Genomic DNA, 24,582 nt, shown 5'->3' on the forward strand with positions numbered 1-24,582 from the left:
CCGTCAACAAATAAAGAGCTTGGTATGTCACTAAAGGCTTCAACCAGCAACTGGGTCTTGACTACAATGAGACCTGCACTCTGACTGCTTTGATCAACACCCTCAGGCTGCTCATATCCTTGGTGATTTCCAACAATCTCCATGCAGCAATGTTTGACATGAGTTCCGTGTACCTGCATAGCCCAATTGAGGAAGAGGAGTATATACAACCTCCGGTTGAGATCACTCCCTCACTCAAGGGAAATTTTATGCGGCTCAAGAAGGTGTTATACGGAACCAAGCAGGCGGCACGCTGCTGGTGGAAATTTTTCCAACAAACAGTGGTGGAGGCGAGCTTGGTTTTGAGGCCAGTGAAATGGAACCGTCCCTTTATCTTTTTCGCCGACAGAGCCAATTCATCATTATATGGCTTCACGTTAATGATGTATTTGTGGTATCTTCTGACAGAAGCTTGCTGAATGAACTTTGCAGTGGAATGGAGCGGCAACTTGAGATAAAATGGTCCAATAACATTCAGCATCTAGTTGGAATTGAATTCACCCTAAGTTGGCCCACAGCTCATGTTGAGCTACTTGTTCCTGTTTCTCATGTTTCATCTGCTTCCCACATTTCATTCACCTTTCACATCTATTTCACAGATTTTATGTAGACTACCTGAGGCAGCAGTCGTGGAAGGACCTTTCATCATCCTTCCATGAACCTCAACAACCATCCACATCCTGTGCCTGCTGTCCTCAGGTAGGTAGTTTGTCTTCTTGTTTTCCTTTCTCTTTTCTTTTCCTCTCATCATGTTCTCAGTCTGACTGCAATTCACATCATCCTTCCACGAACCTTGACCACCATCCACATCCTGTGCCTGCTGTCCTCAGCTCTTTGCCCGCTCTTGCTCATCAGCTCAGGCTAACTCAATCGGTCATGGCAAAGCAAATAGTTGAATCCTATGACCGGAAGACCTTTGCGCATCACTGCCCGCTACCAGAGACGGATCTGGAAAGTTTCTCAGGTGATCCAGTTGATCAAACTGGGTACAGATTGGTCATAGGATTGCTAATGTACCTAGCATGTGGAAATCGGCCGGATCTATCTTGCGCGGTGAACTTGTTGGCAAGATTCTTGGCGGCACCTTTGGAGGATCATTGGATGGCACTCAACTGGTTGATTGGCTACTTGAGACGGATGGCGGATAGGGCCCTTGTGTCCTTGTGTACAGAGCAGGGAACAGCGACGTGGATCTCTGGACGGTGTGGAACTCTCACGCAGGGCGTAAGCAGAGCTTGGAGGGGATATGCAAAATGTCACAGGAAAAGACAAAATACACGGGTGCTTGAAGGGCTGCCCTCCTGTAATTAAGCTCTAGGAGATACACTATTATTTTAGTGTGACGCAATCTTCCTGAATTTTAAGCTATTTAAATCTTGTTACTATTTTAAACCTTGTAATATGTAATTTTGATGTAATGTTATAGTTGAGAAGAGTTTGGCGTGATGAGCACTGCAAAAATAACTTGGTCAGCTGCTTGCAATTGACACGCAGGATACTTGAGTCAAGCTGCCATTGTAACTCCACCTGGATGCACAAGTGCCTTTGTTGGCACAGTCACTGTGCAAGGTGCCCAGTGACTGTGCATTGAAGCTTGGGTTGAGTCAAACCTTAAGTAAGGCTGGTGTAACACCACACGCTTCCTCAGAGTTAACACATGTCAACTGCTCACAGTTGACACAGTTTTTTTTGCAGTGTGAGTACTCTGGGAGATTCCTGAACTTAAATTAACAGATTTTCGAGTCAAGTGAGAAGTTGAGGCAATACTTTGATAAGGGGGCAATTTTATAAGACAATGCTTGATGGGGGCAATTTTGAAGTGATGTTGCTGAATAATATCAATTATCATTCACTAGTGCAAGCATGAGGGGGAAAGAAAACAAGAAGGGGCAAAAGTGGCCTACTTTTATGGGAAAAATAACGTCTGAGAGTGATTTATAATGTAGTGAAATAAACGTACTAATAGGGAATGCTGTTCAATGTAATGTGAAATAAATTTATCAGTTGGGAAAGATTTACATATGTAATGAAAACAATTACCCCTTTTGGGTTGTGATCACTTGGCTTGGACTATTTGGGAAGGAAAATTATGTCTAAGAAATGATTTGCTACATGTGATTAAAAATCTGTGTGGGGAAATTTCCTATTGGGGAAAACATGGCCATTTAGAGGTGATTGCCAAGGCTTGAGTGATTTCTAAGTGTATTTGTGATAAATGAAACACTGAGTGAAAACAAAATTGTATGCATGTGATTTCAAGGGTGTTCAGCGCTTTTGAGCGCATTGAGATGAACAGTTCTCATGTAATTTGCATGTAATTGTCTTAAATCTTGTGAACTAATTTCTTCCACACTTTTTGACAGTGAGTACCTAAATATAATATATATAAATGATTTTTAAATGTAATTTTAAGGAGCCTGGTCTTGATTAGTCTCACCACAACGGATGCAAACTTGGGGGGTGAACATGAAAGGTTGACAACGGGGTATCTTCTCACACACGGAGGGAACAGTGTGGTGTGGGGATCAAAATGGTTTGTTGTGGCAATGTCAACTTGCGCTGCAGAATACCTATCAATTTCTGAGGGAGCTCAATAAATGGTACATTTACTCAATATCTTTGAGGAAATTGGTACCAGCCCTCAACTGTCAATTCACTGTGATAATGAATCAGCAAGACTCATTGCGACAGACAACACCTCCAGGAAGAAGACTAAATACCTGCGGAGGGCACTCTATTTTGTGAATTACTTGATTAGGGAAAACAACATCAAGGTATTGTGGACCAGAACTCATAATCAACTTGCAGATGTCCTGAAAAAGCGACTGGGGCCGATGAAAATGACAGGCGCACTTGAACAATTGGGAGTCAGCCGGTAGTTTTTGCAATCTTGGGGGGGGGTGTTAGAGTACCTCCGGTAGATTCAAGGTTTCCAAGATTACATAAACTAAAACATAGCATAGTCATGAACTTAGATGCAAAACCTAACCAGTGCTTAGTCATAATCAACCAATTAGGTTTAGACTATATAACCTGTTTGGACCCACGCCTGGCTTCAATCTCTTTTCCTCACCAAGATTGGAGCCGGATTTGTCAGTGCCAAGACTGACCCCAATGGGACTGTTCCGCCCAGGTTAGTCCATGTTTCTACTATGCAATCTTACTGAGATTGGAGCCGGATTTGTCAGTCCTGAGGCTGGCCGTGACGGTGTGGTATGCTTTATGGTATCCCATATACCAAAATCAAAATTTTCTGCTTTTCTTTCTTATTTCTATTAGTTTTACTCTTAATCTCCCTTTTCCTCTTATCAATCACTTAATATTCCTCAAGATTCAGTTTCTAGGGACAAATTCACCCCTAGTCTTGCCTGACAGAACACTCATAAGGGCACTCACTCAGAAGTTACATACTCTTACACACCCACAATACCCCTTACAACCTCAAACAGTTACACAATCCACATTTACAACACTTAGTTACACACCCGGTTACATACATAGCTACATACATATTTACACATAGCTGCATCATCACTTACCTACATACAGTGTACACATGCAGGCACTCATGCAGGTGCTAGCTGCATGTGATAGCTGCATGCACTAGCTGCATGCGCTAGTGGATTTTTATTGCATAACGACAGCAGGTGACCTGGTTACAGCATGACTACACTAACATCCTGTCCTGACCAATCACACCCCCTGATTCAGCCTGCAGGTCATAACCCATAATCACATGTACAGTCCTGACCAATCACATTCACCCATTCAGTATATGTACTAGCCAAAAACCCTCATGTACCAAGCTAAAATATCTCATGTGGAGCTCCTGAGGAGCTAAAATCCCTCACTGTTGTCTGTAAAAGGAGGCTCTCCTCCCCTGTTGTAACTTTCCCCCAGCAGACTACCTGCACTCAGTTTCCCCTATAACAAAGTACACAACTGCTCACTCCACAATATGTCAGTCACCCTATATTTTGGTTTTACACACATTACAAAACACTTACACACAAAATATCAACTCTACACAACACTCACATTACATAACACAAACCTCTGAGGGGTCCTCTTTGACCAACTATCACCTGGTTGAAGTCCAGACTCCTCACTCATAACACATTTTAGCAACTTCATCGCACCTACTTTATAACAACAGTTATCTTTTGATAACACTCCACTATCACTACTTTAAAAAACTGCCAATCTGAGATTGGTGGGCTTGTTTTAGTTTCTAGTGAACCAGGAAAGGCAGAGGTTTCCTCATACATCCCTTTCCGCACTCAGCAAAAGGTTCTCAGGAACACTTTTGAGCTTTACAACGGGACTGTTCCGCCCAGATCCCATTTGCCTTTCTCTATTGAGGCATCTTATGCCCCAACCTTAGTGAAGTCAGCCTAACAAATGGGGCCTTGGTGCATTCCTCACGGCATCCATGCTTAACCAAACCTCACAGTGAGAGCCCCCTAGGGACAGCCTTGGGCCTCTCTCACAGGTATTGCATCGTGCGGCTACTTGTACTGAGTTTGTACATCATCACCCCCAAACCTAACTAAGTCCCTCCTGGGTGCGAAGCGCCAGCCTCTGAAGGAGGGACTTAGGAAAGAATGGAGTTTTTTGGTGCGACAAGTTTTTCAGATTTGGCAGAGAAAATCTAAATTCTGCAATAACTGTTCATCTATACCAGCTATGCTGGCATGGAAAGGTTTTGAGAAAGGCCTTGGTCTTGCCTTTCTCCTCATACATAGGCCTTGGTCTTGCCTTTCTCCTCATACATTTTGGGGATCATCCTTCACCACCTTCCCCAAAAAATTGGCATTCAAAGACCAGCATTTGGCCAGTTCCATGGCCGCGCGGGGCTGCAAAAAGCATGCCTCCGCGTGGGAAAAGGCTGAAACCCCCATTTCCTTGTTTTTTTCTTTGACATTTCGTTGCTCAAAAAATACAAAAAAATATGAGAGTGGAACTGGGCTTCTTGGCTACACAATGCATATTATATGAAGATTTTTGAATGATTTTTGGCAAAGATACAGCCCGACAAAGAAGGTGTGTTTGTGCATACCTGTCACGCAAAAAAACTCCGTTCTTTCCTAAGTCCCTCCTTTGGAGGCGGGCGCTTCGCGCCCAGGAGGGACTTAGTTAAGTTCGCATTGTGATGGTTTGAGACGGTGTTGATTGCAGAGGAACAAACCAACACGCGCGAGAGCTAAGTACTCGTGTCTAGTGAGACAGAGGATAGACCCCAAAAGGGGCTCCAACCCCCCCCCCCCCCTCACCTAGACACAAGACTCCTCTTTATGCTAGGTACAAGTCATCAAAGCCACAAAACAAACACTAATATAGAGAAAAAAAAAAAAAAAAAAACAATCCAGTCACTGTCCCAATATTTGTCGCCGCAATCTCTCAAAAGGCTCCCTTGTCAGTGACTTAGTAAGAATATCCGCCAACTGATCACCTGTTGGCACCCACGTGATCGCTGTTTTCTTAAGATAAAGAGCTTGGTTAGTGATGTGAAATTCGCGGTTGGTGTGCCTAGCTCTTTTGTTGGATGAGTCTTTGGTGCTGATCTTCACCGCAGACTGATTGTCACAAAAAAGATGACCCATGAAATCTTTACCTATAATATCCTTCAACAAGTGTCAAATCCATAGGACCTGTTGCGTCGCAATCCCAAGCGCCATATACTCAGCCTCACATGTTGAGGCTGCCACTGTAGCTAGTCTGCGGGACGCCCATATGATGGGACACCCCAGGAAAGTTAGAAAAATGCCATATGTCGACTTCGAATGTTCCCCACCCCACAACGCATCACAGAAACAACGCAATGCTGCCCCCTGATTCGTCAGTCGCAGCGTCAAAACTTGATCTCTTGAATGAGCCAGGTAGTTCACGAGGTGCCGCACTCCTTTCCAATGTGTTGGGCCCGGAGAAGCCAAAAATCTAGCTAAAAAATTAACAGCAAAGGAGATGTCTGGTTGAGCACCCACCGCCACGTAACTGAGTGACATTACTACAGAAAGAAACTTTCTCGAAGATGTGGGATCTCCATCCTGTTCAGAAGTAATGTCTACATTAGCCGGCAGCGGGGTTTTTGCCGTCATTACCCCATCCCAGTGCTCATCCAGGATTTCATTTACCAGTTTTTGTTGACTCAAGATAAAAGCATCATTTGTACGTACTATCTCGACCCCAACAATAGAAGTAAGACACTTTTCCAGCTTACCAGCCAGTGCCCTCTCCAGTGCCTTCAGAGAGTCAGCAGAATCGCCAGTCACAATTCGACCATTGTCCACGTGAACCTAAATGACTCCTGTCCTACTTGGATCTTGGAGGACATAGAGACTGGTGTCGCACTGGCTCGCCGCGTACCCAAGATCCTTGAGAACATCCCGCAAGTGTAACCACCAGCATCGGGCAGCTTGCCGCGTCCCGTACAACGCTTTCTTGAGACAAAGTCCTTCACCCGGTTTGATCTTCATACCCTCCGGTGGCTTGATCCAAATTTCCTCATTGATGTCGGAATTCAGATACGCGGCTACAAAATCAAACGAGTGAACAGGCCACTTGTTGGCAATTGCCAAAGTCAACACAATCCTCATTGACGCGAAAGTCTCAGTTGGTGCAAAGGTCTTCTTGAAGTCCTTTCCTTCAACCTGTGCAAAACCACGCGCCACATAGCGTGCCTTGTATAGAGTGATGGTACCATCTGCCGCCTTTTTGATTGCAAAAACCCATTGGCCATCGAGCTCATGTTTTGGGGACTCCATGAGACAGACTTCCCAGACTTGCTTCCGATCAAGATTGCTGAGTTCCTCTTCAACAACCTTCTTCCAATGTTCCCAATCATCGGATTTCTGAGCTTGTTTGAAGGTGCGCGGAATGCCCACCATGTAGAAACCGCAAGTCTCAATGACCTCGTCAACCATCCGCTCTTCCTGTTCAAAAGCTATCTCGTGCGAAAAATCACCCAGAGAAACAGTGTTAGTAGTGGGGTGTACTGTCAATACAACTTTCAATTTAGGATCAAATTGCTCTGGTTGCACCATCCGTGGACCAAAGGAGTCTTCAAATGTAGCCCAGGCCGACGAGACCAATTTGTCAGTCTCCGGGACCCAGAACATCCACCCCTTGCTGTCGCCAAGGTGTGCAATGACATGAGCACAAAAAGCCCGGTCTGCCAACTTGTTCCGTGTCTCCAGAGTGGTAAGAACATAAGCAACACTACCAAAAATCCTCGCCCAATCCAGTTGGGGCTTCACCCCAAAGAGAACTTCATAAGGTGTCCGTAATCCGCTTGTCTTGTTAGGCAATCTGTTCAGAATCCAAGATGCCCATTCAAACGCAAATCCCCAAAAACGTTGAGGAAGTTTTCTGTCCCCCAAGACGCTCCGGTGTGGTAGACAGAAAAGTGAAAAATCAAAAGTTTTTTCTCATACAGATATTTACTCACAATACGCCTCAAGATAACATCAAACAGACCTCATAAATGGATTTTACGGCCAATTTTACCCCTAGTCACCACTGGAAGCATCACCTGAACCCCGCTGGATTGGAACCTACACTTCTTTGGACACTGGACACCCATCACACGTTCAACATACCCAGTCACCAGCCTGTCACCAGCCTCAAGTCAAGGATCACAGTATTATGCTTATACACATCACCGGATACAAACATACATCTCCCCATCAGACTACAGTCATTACATATTATCAAGTACTCTTCTATTTCCATATTATGATGTCATCACACACTGACTCTGCAGCCTCATGATTCATTTATGCACCCCCTGCATCCACCTGTCAACTCATGCAGTCTACTGTCACTTTACGCAGCCTTCATGCGGCCCTACTGCATTCTTATGACATCATTTATGTACCCCTGACACATTATGACATCATTTGTATCTACTCTCACCAGCTAAAATCCCTCACCCTGTTGTCTAGATTATCTGAAACCCTAACCCACAAGCCCTCTGGGGCTCCACTTCTGTCTATATAAGGAGCTCTCTCCTCCCCAGTTGTCAGCTCCTCAGTTCATTACTCACCAATCACAGTCACCCCAACATTTACAGTTACAGCCTTATATATACTTAACAACCTACATACATAACAACCCTTACATTAACAATAAACAACAAATTATTCAGTGTCATCAACAAGCTCATCTTGGACCAACCAACCCTATCACTTCATTAAAACTTGCCAAGCTTACCTTGGTGGGTCTTGTTATCTGATAGTATAGAAGGGCAGAGTTTGCACCTCCATCATCCCCTTCTCCATTCAGCAAAAGGTTCTCAGGAACACTTTTGAGTCTTACAAGGGAGTCCCCAACGTGATAGGATAACTTTGTTCGATCGACAACGGATAATTGATTTCAACCATATAACCTAAAGAACCATCGTCTACGGATCTCAACTTCGAGCGGCGAGAGGAATCAAATTCATCAACAAAACCATATACTCAACGGCATATTCAGTTATTCTGTTGAACAACTAGTCAAGTTTTAAAACCATCCAACAAAACAATTACAAACCTCTGAAAAAGGAACGAACTTACTACCATTCTGAGCCAAGACTCTTGAAGAAGCAGGCCAACTTATTTTCGAGAAGACGGGACGAGACCCTAAGTAGCTGGATAAGTTAGGACACTGTTAAAAAGACCTTTGGAACTACTCGAGGAGCAGACCGATTTATTTTCGAGAAGACGGGAAAGAGACCCTAAGTAGCTGGATAAATCAGTGGACTGTTCTACAGTACTTCCCAGATTGATAAGTAATTTCTTTTAGAAAGATCACCCCCAAATTGCCCTGGTAAAGAAACCAGAGAACAGAGATTATTGTTTCTTTTTCAGAGCACAGTAACAGTTAGCAGAGGATCGTCACATCACGAAACTAGGAATCAAGAAGAATCAACATGAGTTTACCATTTAGTACATTGTAATTGGACGGCGGATTTGCTCCCTCCACCCCTTTTAGAAACAGGCCTGCAGACGGTACTACGGGTTTACTGTGGACAAACGATACACCACACAATCCCCCTCCGCCGCCTAGGAAAGATAAAGGAAAAGGACCAGAAAATCAGTTCAGAGAACATATGGACAAAGAATTATCAGACTCCGAAGAGACTCCACAACACCAACATATCCCACCTCGTCATAACACCCCGCGTCAACAGCAGCCATCGGGGTACGGGATCCACAACACAGAAAATGTTCAAGAAAATATGTACCAGCCTCAAAGACAACAAACACAAGCCGGAATACCAGTCCAACAGCCTTACCCGGTTTACCCACAGCAGATGTATCGCCAACCTCAGCCATCGATTCCAGCTAGACCAGTTATCATCAAGGACCCAGGACTTTTCTACAATGGGAAACAATTTATGAAGTTTTTATTACGATTCGAGAGGATTGCAAATGCTTTTGGAGCCACGGATCACGATAAAGCTGCCCAGATTTTACGATTTATTTGGACAGAAGAACTGAAGTGCGAACTTGAGGAAATGGACGGATACGATGATTACGATTGGAAGAAACTACGAGCCGATATGGTCAAAACCTGGGGCGAGTTAGACAATACCATCATGTATACCACCGATGACCTCATAAAACTAGCCAAACAAAAATCCAAGTCTGGAATTGCAACCCATCGAGAGTACAAGGAATATCTTGGCAAATTCACCACAATCCTTAAGTACCTAGTCAAAAACGAACACGTCAGTAAGAAAGACGAAGCTGGCGGACTGTTCTTAAGCGCCTTCCCGATAGAAAGCCAAAGGAATGTCAAGCGAATTCTAGTCAGTAAGGATCAACTTCCAAAAGCTAAGGATGGAAGTAATAAGGCACCGAAATGGGAAGACTTGATAGCGGCAGCGGAAACCGAAGTTCGTGTGGACGATAGCGTATATACCAATTTCTCAAGTTTTTCTGAGTCAAACCGCACGATGCAGAAGGAATTGGATCAGAAGAAAGGTGACGGCAAACAACGTGAGCAGATGCTAAAAGAAACCCCGAATGAGAAAACGGTGGACCAAAAGTTCCAGGACATGCAACAAGAATTAGCCACGCTCAAAAACCAGCTTCGGGGCAATCAACCCGCAAACTATTAATAGACAAGGTCCCTCAGACAAACAGGAATTTTCGCGAGGAACACCTCGGCCAACCACTCCCCAATACGAGAATCAATCTTGTTTCTATTGTTCACGAGATGGTCACTTAACATATTGATGCCCGGAATTGGCAAAGGATGAAGATCAGGGATTAGTAAGCCGTTGCGGTAGAGACTACTTCCTGCCAGATGGACAACAAATACCATTTGTACCTTCAAGACCAATACAAACGGTGGTTGCAGGGGCATCAGCGGACCCACAGATGCAAGAAGCAATCAAAAATCTGGCGGAATCACAACAGCGAGAAAATGGTAACACCCCGGTTATGAAGACCTCAGTACAAACCATCCATTGGAGCCCTCCTACCTTAGGCGCGGAAAACTTCATGAGATCTCATCCTGTCACTAGGTCAGAAGCTCAAAAGGGCCGACGCGAAGTTAGGATCCAGGAACCAGAAAGAGAAGCCATGGATATCGATCATGAAGAAGAAGTGGACAGATCATCGAAAGAAACTCCGAAAAAGGCGCCTGAGAAAGTCTGGAGCCGGGAACGAGTACCGACAATCCTGAAAAGAGACTCACCAGAGGAAGTTCTACTACAGGACTTGGACAACGTCAAGATTCCCACAACGTTTGCACAACTCACTACGATATCGCCTTCATACACAGAACAGATCATAGCAAAATTACAGGGACGTCTGTCAGGCAAGAATACCTCCACCACCTACATCGCAACTGAAGCAGCCAAAGTAGCTGCACCAATGACCACCTTACCAGAGGAAGAAGGACCTTCAGATCCATGCTACTACAGTTGTGCCCTGGGATACGTAACCGCACAAGTTGGGGGAGAAAAAGTCAACTTTATGGTGGATTCCGGTTCTATGGTCAACGTCATACCCCGATCAGTAGCGGAGGACTTGGAGCTAGAATCTGTGATAGTGAACATACCCATGCAAGGTGTTGGTGGAGCCAGATGCGACATTACCGGCGTAGTCAAGAACTGCCCAATACAGATCGGCCGATTCTCCGGACCCGCTCACCTCTTTATATCACCAAAGGCTCAAGATTGTATTTTAGGGCGACCTTTTCTATTTGATTACGATTGCACTTTAGAATACCACGAAACAGGGGAGACTCTCACGTTTCAAGGAAACAAGGGTCGGCGAATTTCAGTACCATTGGCTCGAACTGGACAAGGACGAGGATGGGATAATCGAAAAGATCTCAGTACCAATAGTGTGAAATCGGCTCCAACATCTGAACCTAGCAATAATGAAGAACACCGAATGTTTAAGAAGAAACAAAATCAGCATTTTTTATAACTACCGGCGTTCAAATAGGGAATAACTCGCTTCAGCTAGTCGAACGGGTTATATCTCAAGCGCCGGGTTTCTTAGACTGGCTCAAATACTTTTTCTTAAAATACCTTGGAAAAACGGCAAAACGAACAAAAATATATCTCTTCAAACTCTTATCAAACAAAAAGAATATCCTCATCATTTTTCTTACTCTATTAAAAATCTTTAGTAACCGGAAGAAGAACTCACCATATAAATCTGAATTATCTGAAAAATCTATTATCCTTGAATCAATCCCTTCCATCAACACCTCAAGAATAGAACCAACCAGACAAGCCACACAACAAACTATCGGATCCCTACTATCTGATGGCTTAGGATCCCTGTTTCAAAGCAAGTTATGTCAGAGTTGGAGGGACGGAAGCTTGTGGTGCATGACAAAGTATAAACCTGTAGCAAAGAAAATCAGACCAATCAATCAACCAATTCCACAAGCACTGAATCCACCTCTTCAAAGACCACCGCTATCACGAGATCCCTACCAAACGCCTCTTACACCTCATCCACTGGACTTTAAGCCTACCGCTAGGATTACGGAAGAACGCTTGAAGGTAGTAAACTTTGGACCCGACGGATGGCTGTGGGAGGAGGAATTAAAATTATTCAAGCATTTAATCGTGATTCAAGAGAAAGCTGTGGCCTTCACGCCAGAGGAAAGAGGACTCTTGAAACATTCATATGGTTTACCCTATGTCATACCGGTAATTGATCATGTACCATGGCAGAAGAAACCAATTCCAATCCCAGCAGCAATCAAAGACGAATACGTGGAGCAAGTACGGGAACGGGTACGGAATAAACTCTACGAGCAATCAACATCAAGTTACTCTAGTCCGGTTTTTTGCGTACTCAAACATGACGGGAAGTTAAGGATAGTCCACGACTTACAAGAAATGAATAAGGTCACCATCAAAGACGCAGGACTACCGCCTGCAACAGAAGAGTTTGTGGAATCCTTTGCCGGGCGAGCCTGTTATGGATTGGGTGATATTATGGGAGGATATGACGAAAGAGAATTGGCCCCGGAATCGCGACCTCTCACCACCTTTGATACTCCACTAGGAAGATTTCAACTCACCAGACTTCCGCAGGGCGCAACCAATTCAGTAGCAGTGTATCAAGCACAAATGATGTGGATTCTCCAGGATGAAATACCCGACCACGTAGGCGTATTTATTGACGATGGCGGTATCAAAGGGCCAAGTTCCACATACAATGATGAAGTTCTAGAAGAGAATCCAGGAATCCAACGTTTTATCTGGGAATACGCTCAAACACTGGAAAGAATATTGTTCCAAATTGAAGAAGCGGGACTCACTATCTCAGGAAAAAAGTTTGCATGCTGTGTACCTGCCTTGGATATTGTGGGTCATGTGGTCTGCAAAGAAGGACGAAGGGTTTCGGATCAGAAGAAGAATAAGATAACGACATGGCCAACTCCCAATAACGTCACGGAGCTCCGAGGCTTCATGGGAATCGTAACTTACGTCAGGATTTTCGTCAAGAATCTGTCCGAAATAGCTGCTCCACTCCGAAGGCTGACACAAAAGGACGTAGAATGGCTCTGGGACGAAAGCTGTGACGATGCCTTCAATCAGCTGAAAGAGATAATTGGAGAAGATATCACCCTGAAGAACCTTGATTATTCGAAAGACGCAGGGCTTATTTTTTTAGCAGTGGACTCCAGTTTCATTGCGGCCGGTGCAGTACTTTCACAACAGGAGCTTGAGACCGGATTAAATTGACCAGTATTATACGAATCGATTGTGTTTTCGCTGGTTGAGTCAAAATATTCACAGCCTAAACTAGAACTCTGTGGGGTGGCACGAATCCTGAAGAAATTACAAACGCTCTTATGGGGTCAACATTTCAAACTCCAAGTGGACGCACAGTCTTTAATTCAGATGATCAACTCGCCTTCACTTCCCAATGCCCCCATGACAAGATGGGTAGCATTCATCCAACTTTTTTCGTTCGAAATGGTGCATAAGCCAGGGAAAACGTTCACAATGCCAGACGCCTTGTCCAGACGCCCAATAAGCAATGAAGAGGAAGAATTCTACAATGATACGGAAGACTTTGACGAGGAAGAACCCCTAATCAAAGCCTGCTCATGGTATAACATAATTTCAGCCTCAATGGAACTATTGGAGTGGGAGGCTTCTGGTTTCTGGACAGACCTCAAATATTATCTACAAACACTGCAGAGACCCTGTTCTATGTATCTGGAGGATTTTCAGAAACTTAAACGAAAATTGGTTAACTATTTTATCCAGAATGGACGACTCATGAGAAGACATTCACCCATGCCACAACTAGTGATCTCCAAGATATCCTACCAGAGCAAGTTATTACGAATGGTTCACGAAGATCTAGGTCACCGGGGACTTGAGGAAACATACCAGCGATTAGTCTGCCGATTTTGGTGGCCAAGTTTGAAGAAAAAAGTCAAATTATGGGTTCATAGCTGCGAACCTTGTCAAAAGAGGGACCCATTAGTTCCACAAGAAATACGGCACCCCACAGGAGAGAGCAGCTTATTCGGACGAGTAGCTTTGGACGTCTGTCATGTCAAAGCTGGACGGTACAAGTACTTGCTGGTAGCACGGGATGATTTGTCTGGATGGGTTGAAGCAGCTCCTCTGGTGAAACTGACAGCCGCAACTATTGGAAAATTTCTCCTTGAAGAATGGGTCTATTGATATGGCGTAATCAAAGCGGTGACGGCAGACAATGGACCGGAATTCAAGAATGAATTCATCAAAGCAGTCGAAAAGATTGGAGCAGCATTTAGGCCTCCTACACCTTATTATCCTGAAGCCAATGGTATGATTGAAAGAGGACACCGACCCATTAAAGACACCCTAATCAAGATGTGTGGCAAATCTGGTGGGAAATGGAGGGAATATCTGCCTTTAGTACTCTTTGCTGACAGAATTTCGACAAAACGCACAACGGGATATTCACCTTACGAGCTGGTGTTCGGCCAGAAAGCGGTTCTCCCGGTTGACTTGGAAATGGACACTTATCTGGGTATTGATTGGACTGAAGTCAGCACCACAGAACAACTCTTGGAGGCAAGGACTATGCAACTGGAACGTCGAGAAGAAATTCTAGGAATAGCTCACGAAAAGTTGATGAAGGTCAGAAATTCATCTGTTCGATACTGGGATCAACGAATGGCAGCAAGACTTCAGAAGCCGTTAGATCCAGGAGAACTAGTTTTGGTCTACAACAAAAGCCTGGAGGATCAGTGGGGAAAATTGTTTGCAAATCGATGGAACGGACCTTTTCGGATCAAGCAACAACTACCCAAGGGTTCCTATATCTTGGAAGAATTGGATGGGACTGAACTCAAGAGGGCTTATGCAGCTTCACATATCAAACGGTTTTACCCTCGAGGACGTGAACTAGCAGACATTCAGGAGGATGAGGATCCATCTCAGCCGGAGTCTGCAGACGACAAAATGGAGGAAGTATCTGGCAACAGTTCGGATGGTGGATCATCAGATGGCTCTGACTGAGCTGGATTACACCTACCAGGGTTGTTGTTTAAGTTGGGGAAGGAAAGAAGGCCTGCTCCTGACAAAGTCACTCTTTAAATGATTTCAATTGTCAGTTCAGTGGATATCAGGACCAGCTTTTCAAACCACAGAAAAAAAAAAAAAAAAAAAACTCAACATAAAGTCATTAATAAAAACGGACTTACTTCGCGCACTGCGAAAAGCTCTTCGCGCACTGTGCAGTGCGCGAAGTTTGCAAACACTTCGCGCACTGCGCGTGAAGGGCGCAACTTTTTCAAATTATTTTTTGACCAATCAATAGAAAAGCTTCTTATTGTCCTCTGTGAATTTATTTGGAGTTTTTTGAAGCTTCCTTGTATGCTTAAAAATCCCACCAATAAAAAAAACAAGTACAGCCATTTGGGGACCTGGAATTCATATTCCCACCAGTCAAAAAATCCAAGTTTATTAAAATCACAGAAACCTGGACTTCAAGATCTAAGTTTTTGCCTATGCTCATTTGCAATGTTTTCTTAAAAATTTTAATAATCCCCAAATACCCTGTAGGGCACCTCGGATTGACCCTCCAGCTTGTGCCACAGCAACAAGCAAAAGTGGGCCGGTCAAGCTTAATCTCAAGGGGGGCCTAATCAAATGATTAGCGCGCTCCAGGGAGGGGGTAGGACGAAACCGGATCCCCTGCCGCTAAACACCATCATTCGTTTGTCCTTTTAAACACCATCTCACCCAAATCAACCCGACAAAATGGCCCACATGCACCCGTGTCAACCTACCTCAACCTCATCGCCACTATTTCAACTACCAACTTGGACCCGTTTCTCATGAAAACCCAGCCGCATCCACAAATACTGATTTTTTTCTCGCCTCTCGCGCACAATCCTTGTTTAGTAGCGCCCAATCAGCCCACGACTTTGCCGTAACAACCACGACCCCTGATAAGTGCAGCCGCAGGGCTTCATATTTCCTGCTCGCCGGACAAATTGGCCCCATCCCTAAGGCACCCGCGCCACTAATTATAACCACCCGCTCAACTAACATGTAAGGTTTTTTGCACCAGTCGTTGAAGCCCTCCACCTTTTTGGACCCGTGTCCTTTCAAACTCCAGGTGTTTTCCTCCGAATCACCCTTTTTTTCTCGACCCGAGCACAACCACCGTGCAGTAACGGCAAACTCGCCCACCACCATCGTTGACATAACAACGACTCGCCCTGAGCGCAGACCGCAAGCTTCATGTCTTCTGCTCCCCCTCAAGTCGGCTCCACCCCAAAGACACCCACGGCGTTAACAACCATTCGCTCAATTACAGTTAAGTTCCCTGAACTCTTCGTCCAATCACCCGGCAACACCCACTAGGCACCAACAACTGCTCTTCCTAATCTGCCTCGACAAAAATACAGCTCATAGCCAGTTCAGCCCGCACATCTTCCCTCCCGCTGAGCTCACCTAAACTAAACCGCTCCTCCGCGGCATTGGTCGCTTTGACTCCCGTCGCTCAAGCCCCGCTTAGGCGTTCGAGCCTATTGTCGAATCATCTGCGAACGACTCACTGAGCATCAACTGGAGCCCTCAACCCCCTAACAACACACTTGCGCCAAATGATCATTCCTCACATCGTCCTGCGTATTTAAGAAGCTCTTCCCCCCCAATGGCATACTCGACCAGATCCCATTTCAATCTACCCTACAACCGCCCCAGTTAAGATCCACTTCGCCATCTCGATCAACCTCCCCTACTCCTAACAACCCGGTTCAATTCCACTCTGTTATCTCCAAAAACCTCAAGATGTCGCTCAACCGCACCCCAAACCACCCCACCAACATGACAGGCTTATTCAAGCCGCTCGGCAAGGTTAGTTTTTGTCATCCACTCCCACAAAGTCTCCCTGCTGACATTATATTGCAGTCTGTTCCCGAAGCCATCCGGGCCAACCAGTACGGCAATGTGGCCACCCCAAGTTTCTTGTCGTGCGGCGGGATCATGAACAACAAGAGCAAAGACTTTGAGATCAAAGTGACTACTAACACGGCCCTTAACAACATCCTTGATTCAAAGAAGTAAGTGCTCTAAAGCTCCCGGCGAACGCTAATTTCTCCTCATCATCTATCCTGTTTTGTGGCGATATGAGTGTTATTGATTTCATTGTTTGGTATATGCTTCAGGTCGATGGGTATGGGGATTGTTGGGTGTTGAATTTTTGACCTAACCGGTGGCCACGTGGTTTTAACATCATCCTCAAGGGGGAAGACCCGAGCCGTGAATGAGGAGAAGCCGCGGAGCTGATAGGGCCAAGCCGGCCTTGTGGTGGATGACGAGACGTACCTTGTATTCAAGGAGTCCTGTCGCCATGGACGACCTATAATAGTGTTTTGGGACGACTGGGAGAGCCCTGCGGTGGGTTGAATTGGTTGGGCCATGGCGATGTCGTCGCGCGGCGGGTGAACAGATGGTCTTGGCAGCGGTGCCTTTGGGGTCGGGCCTAGACGCTTGACATTGTCGTGCGAAGTGAGTTCGGCGGCCTCAGTTGAATCGCAAGGGATTTTGTTTCGAGGAGGCGAGTGACGCGACAATGTGGAGACTCAACTTCAACATGTGTATGCGCACCTTTGGCGGGTGTTGGTCGGCGCTTGGCGGTTGGTAGGACTGCGATTAATTGTCTTGCCATGACTCATCGAGGCGTTCCACGCGGCGTTGACTGCGAGCTGACAGGTTCCGCATTTGTGTTGAGTGTCTGGCGGCAAGCTACAGTTGTGGTCGCTGGTGCAAGGGATGGTCAGGCTCATGATCTGGTTTAACCTGAGGGCTGAAAACCCTGTTTCTCCTCGCGGTGGACTCCCCAAATTACGGGGATTGAATTGTCCGTCGAGGGGCTGAGGTTGCATTACGGATGCAGTTGTTGTTCAATTGTGGCCGTTGAGAGGGGGGCAAACTTTGCTTAAGAGGGGCCCAAGGTGAGGGGTGGGGACGACGGGGGGGTTTGGGGCGCGTTGGGTTGCAGCGGTGAAGCCGCTTTGTCCTCTAGTCCAAATAATTTAGTGAATAATGATACATATGAATTCAAACTTTTTAGAATTTTTTGGCCACTTTGTGCAAGAATAAGGCTTTCAAAAATTAGGAAAGTTCACCACTTACTGGCGCATTTTGGCATATCTTGAGAAACAGTTACTGGTTTTTGAAAGCCTTGTCCTTGTACAAAGTGGCCAAAAAGTTCTAAAAATTTTAAATACATGTTTAATATGATTCAATAAATTAATTGGATTTTTTGGCCTGTGGGAATATGAATTCCAGGTCCCCAAATGGCTGTACTTGTTTTTTTTATTGGTGGGATTTTTAATCATACAAGGAAGCTTCAAAAAACTCCAAATAAATTCACAGAGGACAATAAGAAGCTTTTCTATTGATTGGTCAAAAAATAATTTGAAAAAGTTGCGCCCTTCACGCGCAGTGCGCGAAGTGTTTGCAAACTTCGCGCACTGCACAGTGCGCGAAGAGCTTTTCGCAGTGCGCGAAGTAAGTCCGTAAAAAAATAACTAATCATCTTAAATTTTAGGGTTCTGGGGGTTTTACAATTTTTTTGAGTTTTTTTTAGGACTAGAGTTTAAAGCGGCTACGCCGCCGCAGGGTGGTGTTAGTGTGCCTCACAAATTAATTTCCAGATGGGTTATAGCAGCACTTTCCAGATTGAATTTATTTGCTTGCCCGGATTCTTTTCAGTACTCAAATCAGAAAAAAGCCCACAGATACATCTTATTTGCTTGCCCAGATTCTTTTGAGCACTCGGAGCAGAAGAAAATTTGTCTCATTTGCTTCCGGATTCTTTTCAGAACTCGAAGCAGAAGAATCAATCAAAAAATAAAGATGTGTATATATATCAACAGAACAATAATAAAAATGCTAAAGTCATGGTCATTCTCTATATCATTAATGTTTTAAGTTTTACAAAAACTGAGAAATATGCGTGTACATTCAGGCCATCATTCAACAACAAAAAGCGTGAGAAAGACAAGAGAAAGGTTTCAACAAAAGTCAGTTTACTAATATTATTGAGTAAAGATACATGGCCCACAAATGAAGACCAGAAGAAACGTATGTATTCCACCTGAGGTAATAGATAAGGATTAGAAATTGTAGTATCCTGTCCCCTGGCGTGTGACGCAGGAGTCGAGGGGGCCGACGCGCAAAGCAACACAGCATGAGACCTGTGACTGTGGAAAGGATCTGTTCATATAGATATATATGTAGTGTCTGTGGGTGGGGGTGCATATGTAGATGTGAGATAGGAAGAGGAGAGAGAAGAGACGACGACGAGCACGAGGCAACAGAGGAGCGCAGAGCCACAACTCTCCCCCCCCCCCCCTTTTTCTTGACTTTCAACCGAGTAATCCATCAATATGAGCGCAATCAGAGACTCCCAAACTCGCTCTTGCAGAAAATGGAGACCATTACCACGGTGATTCGAGGTTCCTTGAGCACCAGCCCTGAAGTGGGACGCTTTCTCACACATGATCTTGAGGCCGCCGGCAATCGTGTCGTCCGCGGAAGGAGCAGCCTCTACCACAGGTTTGCAACCGCTAGCAATCTGACCAATACAGGATTGAAGTAGTGTATGGACCTTGCCGACTGATAGTTTCATGCCTTGTTCCTGGGGACTGTACTCCTCATTCTCAGAGGTTTTCGACCTTTGCATGAGGGCAATAAGCGAGCGCCACGAAGCGTCAATTTCCGGGTTTTTCTTTGCCTTTGCGAGCTCTGCAATTGAGTCGAAGTCGATCAAGTCCTTGTTGCTAAAAAAAACATCATCACCATCGATCTGGGTGAGGCGGGGGCCTGAGTGGTCGGACAAATGTTAGCACCACCGAATAGGGGTGGGGAGCTTTGTGGAGGCCAGAGACTTACTGCAGCGGATGACTGATGCAAACTCCTTGGTGTTAGCTGCCTCAAAGAGGGCCAGCAACTCCGGAGAACTCCTTTTGAGCTTGAAAGTGCCGACCCTGAAACCGCCATTATCAAAGCAATTCTTGACTCGGTAGGCAATGACCTCCTTGACTATTGGAAGGAAGAGAGGGGAATTATCGACAGCTTTCCTTGCGATATGCGCCAGACCCTCATTGAGCTCCATCTCGTCTTTCAGGATCTCCAGTTGGTCGATGTTGCGGAGCAGGCCTACATGAGCAAGCAAAGCATAGATCAGCATTTTGTGATGATCTATGAGAATTGAGATATGCTAACCCTTTTTGCTGATTGGACGCCTGAACACCTCAATGCCTGTCATTGGCTCATCAAGCTTCTTCTTTCTTGAGGCGTCGCAAGCGGCCTGTGGATCACTTGCGCGGCTCTGGGATGCGGCCAGAGTAGACTGGGAATGAGTAGGGGCTGGCTCGAGGGGATTGGCAGCGTCAAGGGCAGGGGCGCTCCCGGTGGTGACTTGATGATTGGCTCCGGGGGTTAGATCGCATGTCCTCATGGGCACCTGATTTTCACAGACTTCCAATGGGCTGAGAAGAGTTGAGCCGAGGCATTGCCAGCCGGGGGCATGAAGATGATTTTAACCGGCTCTCTTCCATTGGAGGAGGCAGCCCCGGGGCTCGAAGGCCTTCGGATTGCCGAGTGATTGCTGAAGTCAAAGGTGGATGAGTCGTATTTTGCGTGGTAGCTGGGAGAGGAGAGTTCTTGGGGATCGTCGGCAGAATCAGAGGTTGCGCATGTTCTGAAGCCGAAACGCGACTGAAATTCTCCTTAACCGGCATAAATGGCGTTGGCCGGGGAAGATCCAACTTGGTATTCTTTTTACCATCTGAAGATGAAGAAGCCGTCAGCTGCGAGGGCAGCCCAAGCAAGGGTGTGAAATGCACGTACCCAAAGACAATCGCATCCTCTTCGCAGCTGGGTTTGGGGATGAGGGTCGAGCAGACCCATCTAAAAGCCATTCCAATCAGTTTTCCGGTAAGGGCTAAAGATTGCCAAGTCGCTAGGATTAGAGGAGAGGGAATCTCACAAGTCTTAAAAACACTCTTTATGACATCCAAGGGGGTGTCAGGGGCTGGAGATGGGACTGAGGCACCCAAGTCTGTGCCTGGAGGAACAGATGACGGGCCGGGGGAGTCTGGCTCGGCAAACTGCTATTTGTCAAATGATAAACCAGCCATTAACATCAGTCAGGGGGAGGAGGTATACCTGTCTGGCATCTGAATACCCACCTCAGCGGCAGCTAGGAGTACCACCTCGTCCAACGAACCATAGGATCAGTCGCTCTCGTTTTGGGTCTCAAAGGAGTCAGGATACACCACAAGAGCAATTTCGGCTCCCTCGGACTGACAACCCGACGCCAATGGGGCACGCGTTGGGCTACCGTGGGGCAGCCCGTTGTCAGGCACTGGTACCGTCGTCGCCGTGTCACTCGACCGCGAATCCTACAAGAACGTCTATTGAGAGACCCAAATCAGCTCTTCATCCCAGAACAAACCAAAAGAAAGGAAGGGGGGGAGACACACCAAGAGTTTCCGCGGTTGCCAAGCTGATGTTCCGCTCCAACCTATCATCCCAACAAACCTCAAACAAGCACATCAAAAAGAAGGATGAAGGGAGGGGGGAACTTTACCTTGTTGGAGGTGGGATAGCGGGCAAGTCGAACCTGCTGAAGCATGTATGTGACTTAGGCAACTGGGTGATTTCACCTGCTTTCTTGATCGTGAATCGACGAGGGCCATCAGATCCTTGGAGATCTTGGAACCCGTTAACGGGGATCCTAGATGTACCTAACTGAGGGGGGAGAAAGTGAATGTGCGTCTCTCAGCCCGCGCATTTTCCCACAAAAAAAAACAAGGGTGAGGGGGAGGGGGACTGACCAGTGGTGAAATGGAGCAAGCGGGATTTTTTCTTGGCAGGCCAGGCGCGGAGGCTTGCCAGAACCACTTGATGACTTGTTCGTTGGGCTGATATCCCCGATAATTGGTGTGTTTGATCCAGTCGTCCATGTCGATGTCCAACATCCCCCCGATTGGTAGCTCGAGCTCGCGCTTGTCAAAGACGTTGATCAGTTTCTACGGGATCAGCTCGTGGAAGCCGCTCAAGAAAGCCGGGAATTGCTCCACCACTCGCTTCCCGACCCGCCATTGAGTAATCAACTCAATGTACTCTCTCTTGTGTTCTCCTCAGTCACCTGTATGTTGCGGCGGCTCTTCTTCATATCTATCGTTACTTTGCCAAACTTCTCGACCTGGACCAACAACAAACTCTCAAGGACATCCGTGATGTCGTTCTCCCTACAAGAAAACATTTACTTCAGACCACCGTCCTTCTTTCCCCATATAAACACAAACTTACATCATCCATGTCAATTATCTCGGCTTCACACTCTTCATGTCAGCAGGAGCAACCTTCTTGAGTTTTGAGGATCATCTTGTAGAAACTTGTGATGAAATACACATCCAGGAACCTCCTAGAAAAACAACCTCAGTGTCAAACATCAAAAGAGAGAAAGACAATATAGACAAACCTATGGAAGATAGCAAAGGCAAGCATGCGACCGATGAATTTGGATCAATTGAGATGCTCAGTGTTCACCCCTCTGTGGGGATTGATTTGCTGCATAACAGAAGGAAAGTGAGTGGGGGAAAAAGGATCTGTGAGTTTTTGAGAGAGACGCACGAGGGTATAGTTGTTGACAGCCAAGTCCTCAAAGAGACAGTAGAATGGGTTGGATAGAGTTGGCGGGGGAGACTGGCATCTACAGCGCGAGACGGGCTGCGCCAGGGTTAGAATGGAGAGGGATGCGCCTGTTGTGGGTGAGCGTGGCATTGGGCCATTTCTGAATTGTCGTGCACATGGGAGTTCAGGGTGACAGGAGTGACATGTTGAGTTGTGCTGCAAGTGTGGCGCCACCGGGGCGGTGACGGTAGTGTAGGACAAGGTGTGGCCTGGCTGTGGTTTGGCGAAACGGGCAGTAATATCATAGGAGCAAGTGTGGCATAGCTGTGGATTCGGGGAAACAGCCGGTGCGTGGTAGGTTATGTGCGTGAGTATATAAAGAGGAGGTTATGGAGTTGGTGGATCCGCAGGGGATTCGGTTTCGTCCGCCCCCTCCCTGGGAGCCCCCTAACTGCTTGGTTAGGCCCTCCCTGGCTAGTTTACCAACCGGCCCTCTTTTGCGCGTTGCTCCGGCACAGCTGGAGGGTCATCCATAGGGCCTTCGGGTCTTTGGGGATATTCAACGTGCCAAGTGAGATAAAGGGGCATTTTTTGCCCCATCTTTTGAGAAAAAAACACCCCAAAACTTAGATCTGCAGGTCTAGAATTCTGTGGATTTAAGAAAGTGGGATTATCTATTGATTTTTTTGAGAAAAACACGTTTTACCCCGGGTACTCTGGACAAAAGATCAGTAACAACAAAAAAAAAAAACTAGGAAAGAAACAAACCAGAGGATCAGTATTGTGGGTGTAAGCAGGTGTAAAAAGAGGAGGAAACTCACGAAGGAACTAGTCATTGTAGCCAGCTTGACGCATGGTAGATCGAAATTCTTCAGATACGACCTGGAAAATGTGAACTCGCTGGAGTCGACCGTTGACGACCTCGTTGGGAATCTGCTGGCAGTAGGGTACAAAGGCTCGAGCAAAAGTGTGATAGAGCCTAGTATAGGCCTTGGAGTCGATTGCGAAACGAGCACGATGCTCGATAGCTAAGGGACGATGGGGCTCCAGGAGAGCTTGGACTTGGAGGTCGCTTAAGAAGGGGAAATCCTTGATCGGGGGTTGACCAATGATGGAGGGGGTGGAAGCACGAGAAACGCTACTCATGCTGACGTCGTCCGCCAGATCGGTCTCGGTAGTAGCTGTCGGCATTGGCCTCACCATTGGCATCACCATCGGCATCAACCTCGATGGGTTGATGACCGTTGGGCTCGTTACCAGTAGGCGCGGGCTGGTTAAGCCAGTCGGGTAAGGTGGTCCACGTATCATCCCACTCAGGGGGTGGAGGGACCTGTTCAGGAAGCGCAGAAAGTAATGAGTGGCCGGGTAAGAAATAGGTGATAGAGTAAGGAGAAGGACGTACACCACCCGACCACTCAATAAGGAGGTCCATCCCATCATTGGCGCAATCGGTCTCGGCAGTAGCTTCCCCGGAGTGGGATGAGCCTGACGCACCCGAACCCTGGGAACGATCCCCGTACTTGGCTGAGGAATGAGACCCGTACTCGGACGAATCTGCGACCGAGTTTCGACAGCTGGTAGCCAGCAAAGTGAGGTTGCTAGGGCGAGGAGCAGCTGGTACCAGCCACTCGTCGCCTATGACAACTCGGTTGGATACTAAGAACTGTGTGGCGAAGATCGGGAGTCAGGAACTCGTATGGGAAAAAGGGAAGAGAAAGATTGACTCACTGGATTGTCGGCTTCGTCGGAAGCGGGTCGATAAACGGGCGAGTTGGGATGCAATCTCTCACCCGGGAGGCGCGGTTGGTATACTGGAGACGCTTGGCCGGGACTGGCTGCATCCGCACCCTGAAAGCGGGGGTGGAGGCCCACCAACCCGGGGGGAACCCGCGACGGGGAGGGCGACGGGGTCC

General features: G+C 46.5%; 2 protein-coding genes across 2 annotated transcripts; one reads left to right on the forward strand and one right to left on the reverse strand.

Moving 5' to 3' along the window:
• Positions 1–19,244: 19,244 nt before the first annotated feature.
• On the reverse strand, positions 19,245–20,216 carry PtA15_6A884 (uncharacterized protein; the record flags this gene model as incomplete). Its single annotated transcript, XM_053170635.1, has 2 exons — positions 19,245–19,849; positions 19,919–20,216. The coding sequence occupies 2 exons, from the start codon at positions 20,214–20,216 to the stop codon at positions 19,245–19,247; spliced, it is 903 nt and encodes a 300-aa protein (XP_053021807.1).
• Positions 20,217–20,384: 168 nt separating this feature from the next.
• Positions 20,385–21,211, forward strand: PtA15_6A885 (uncharacterized protein; the record flags this gene model as incomplete). The annotated part of the gene is made up of 2 exons (XM_053170636.1): positions 20,385–20,466; positions 20,676–21,211. The coding sequence occupies 2 exons, from the start codon at positions 20,385–20,387 to the stop codon at positions 21,209–21,211; spliced, it is 618 nt and encodes a 205-aa protein (XP_053021808.1).
• Positions 21,212–24,582: the final 3,371 nt, after the last annotated feature.

This window comes from Puccinia triticina, chromosome 6A (assembly GCF_026914185.1).
Source record: "Puccinia triticina chromosome 6A, complete sequence".
Lineage (NCBI taxonomy): Eukaryota > Fungi > Basidiomycota > Pucciniomycetes > Pucciniales > Pucciniaceae > Puccinia > Puccinia triticina.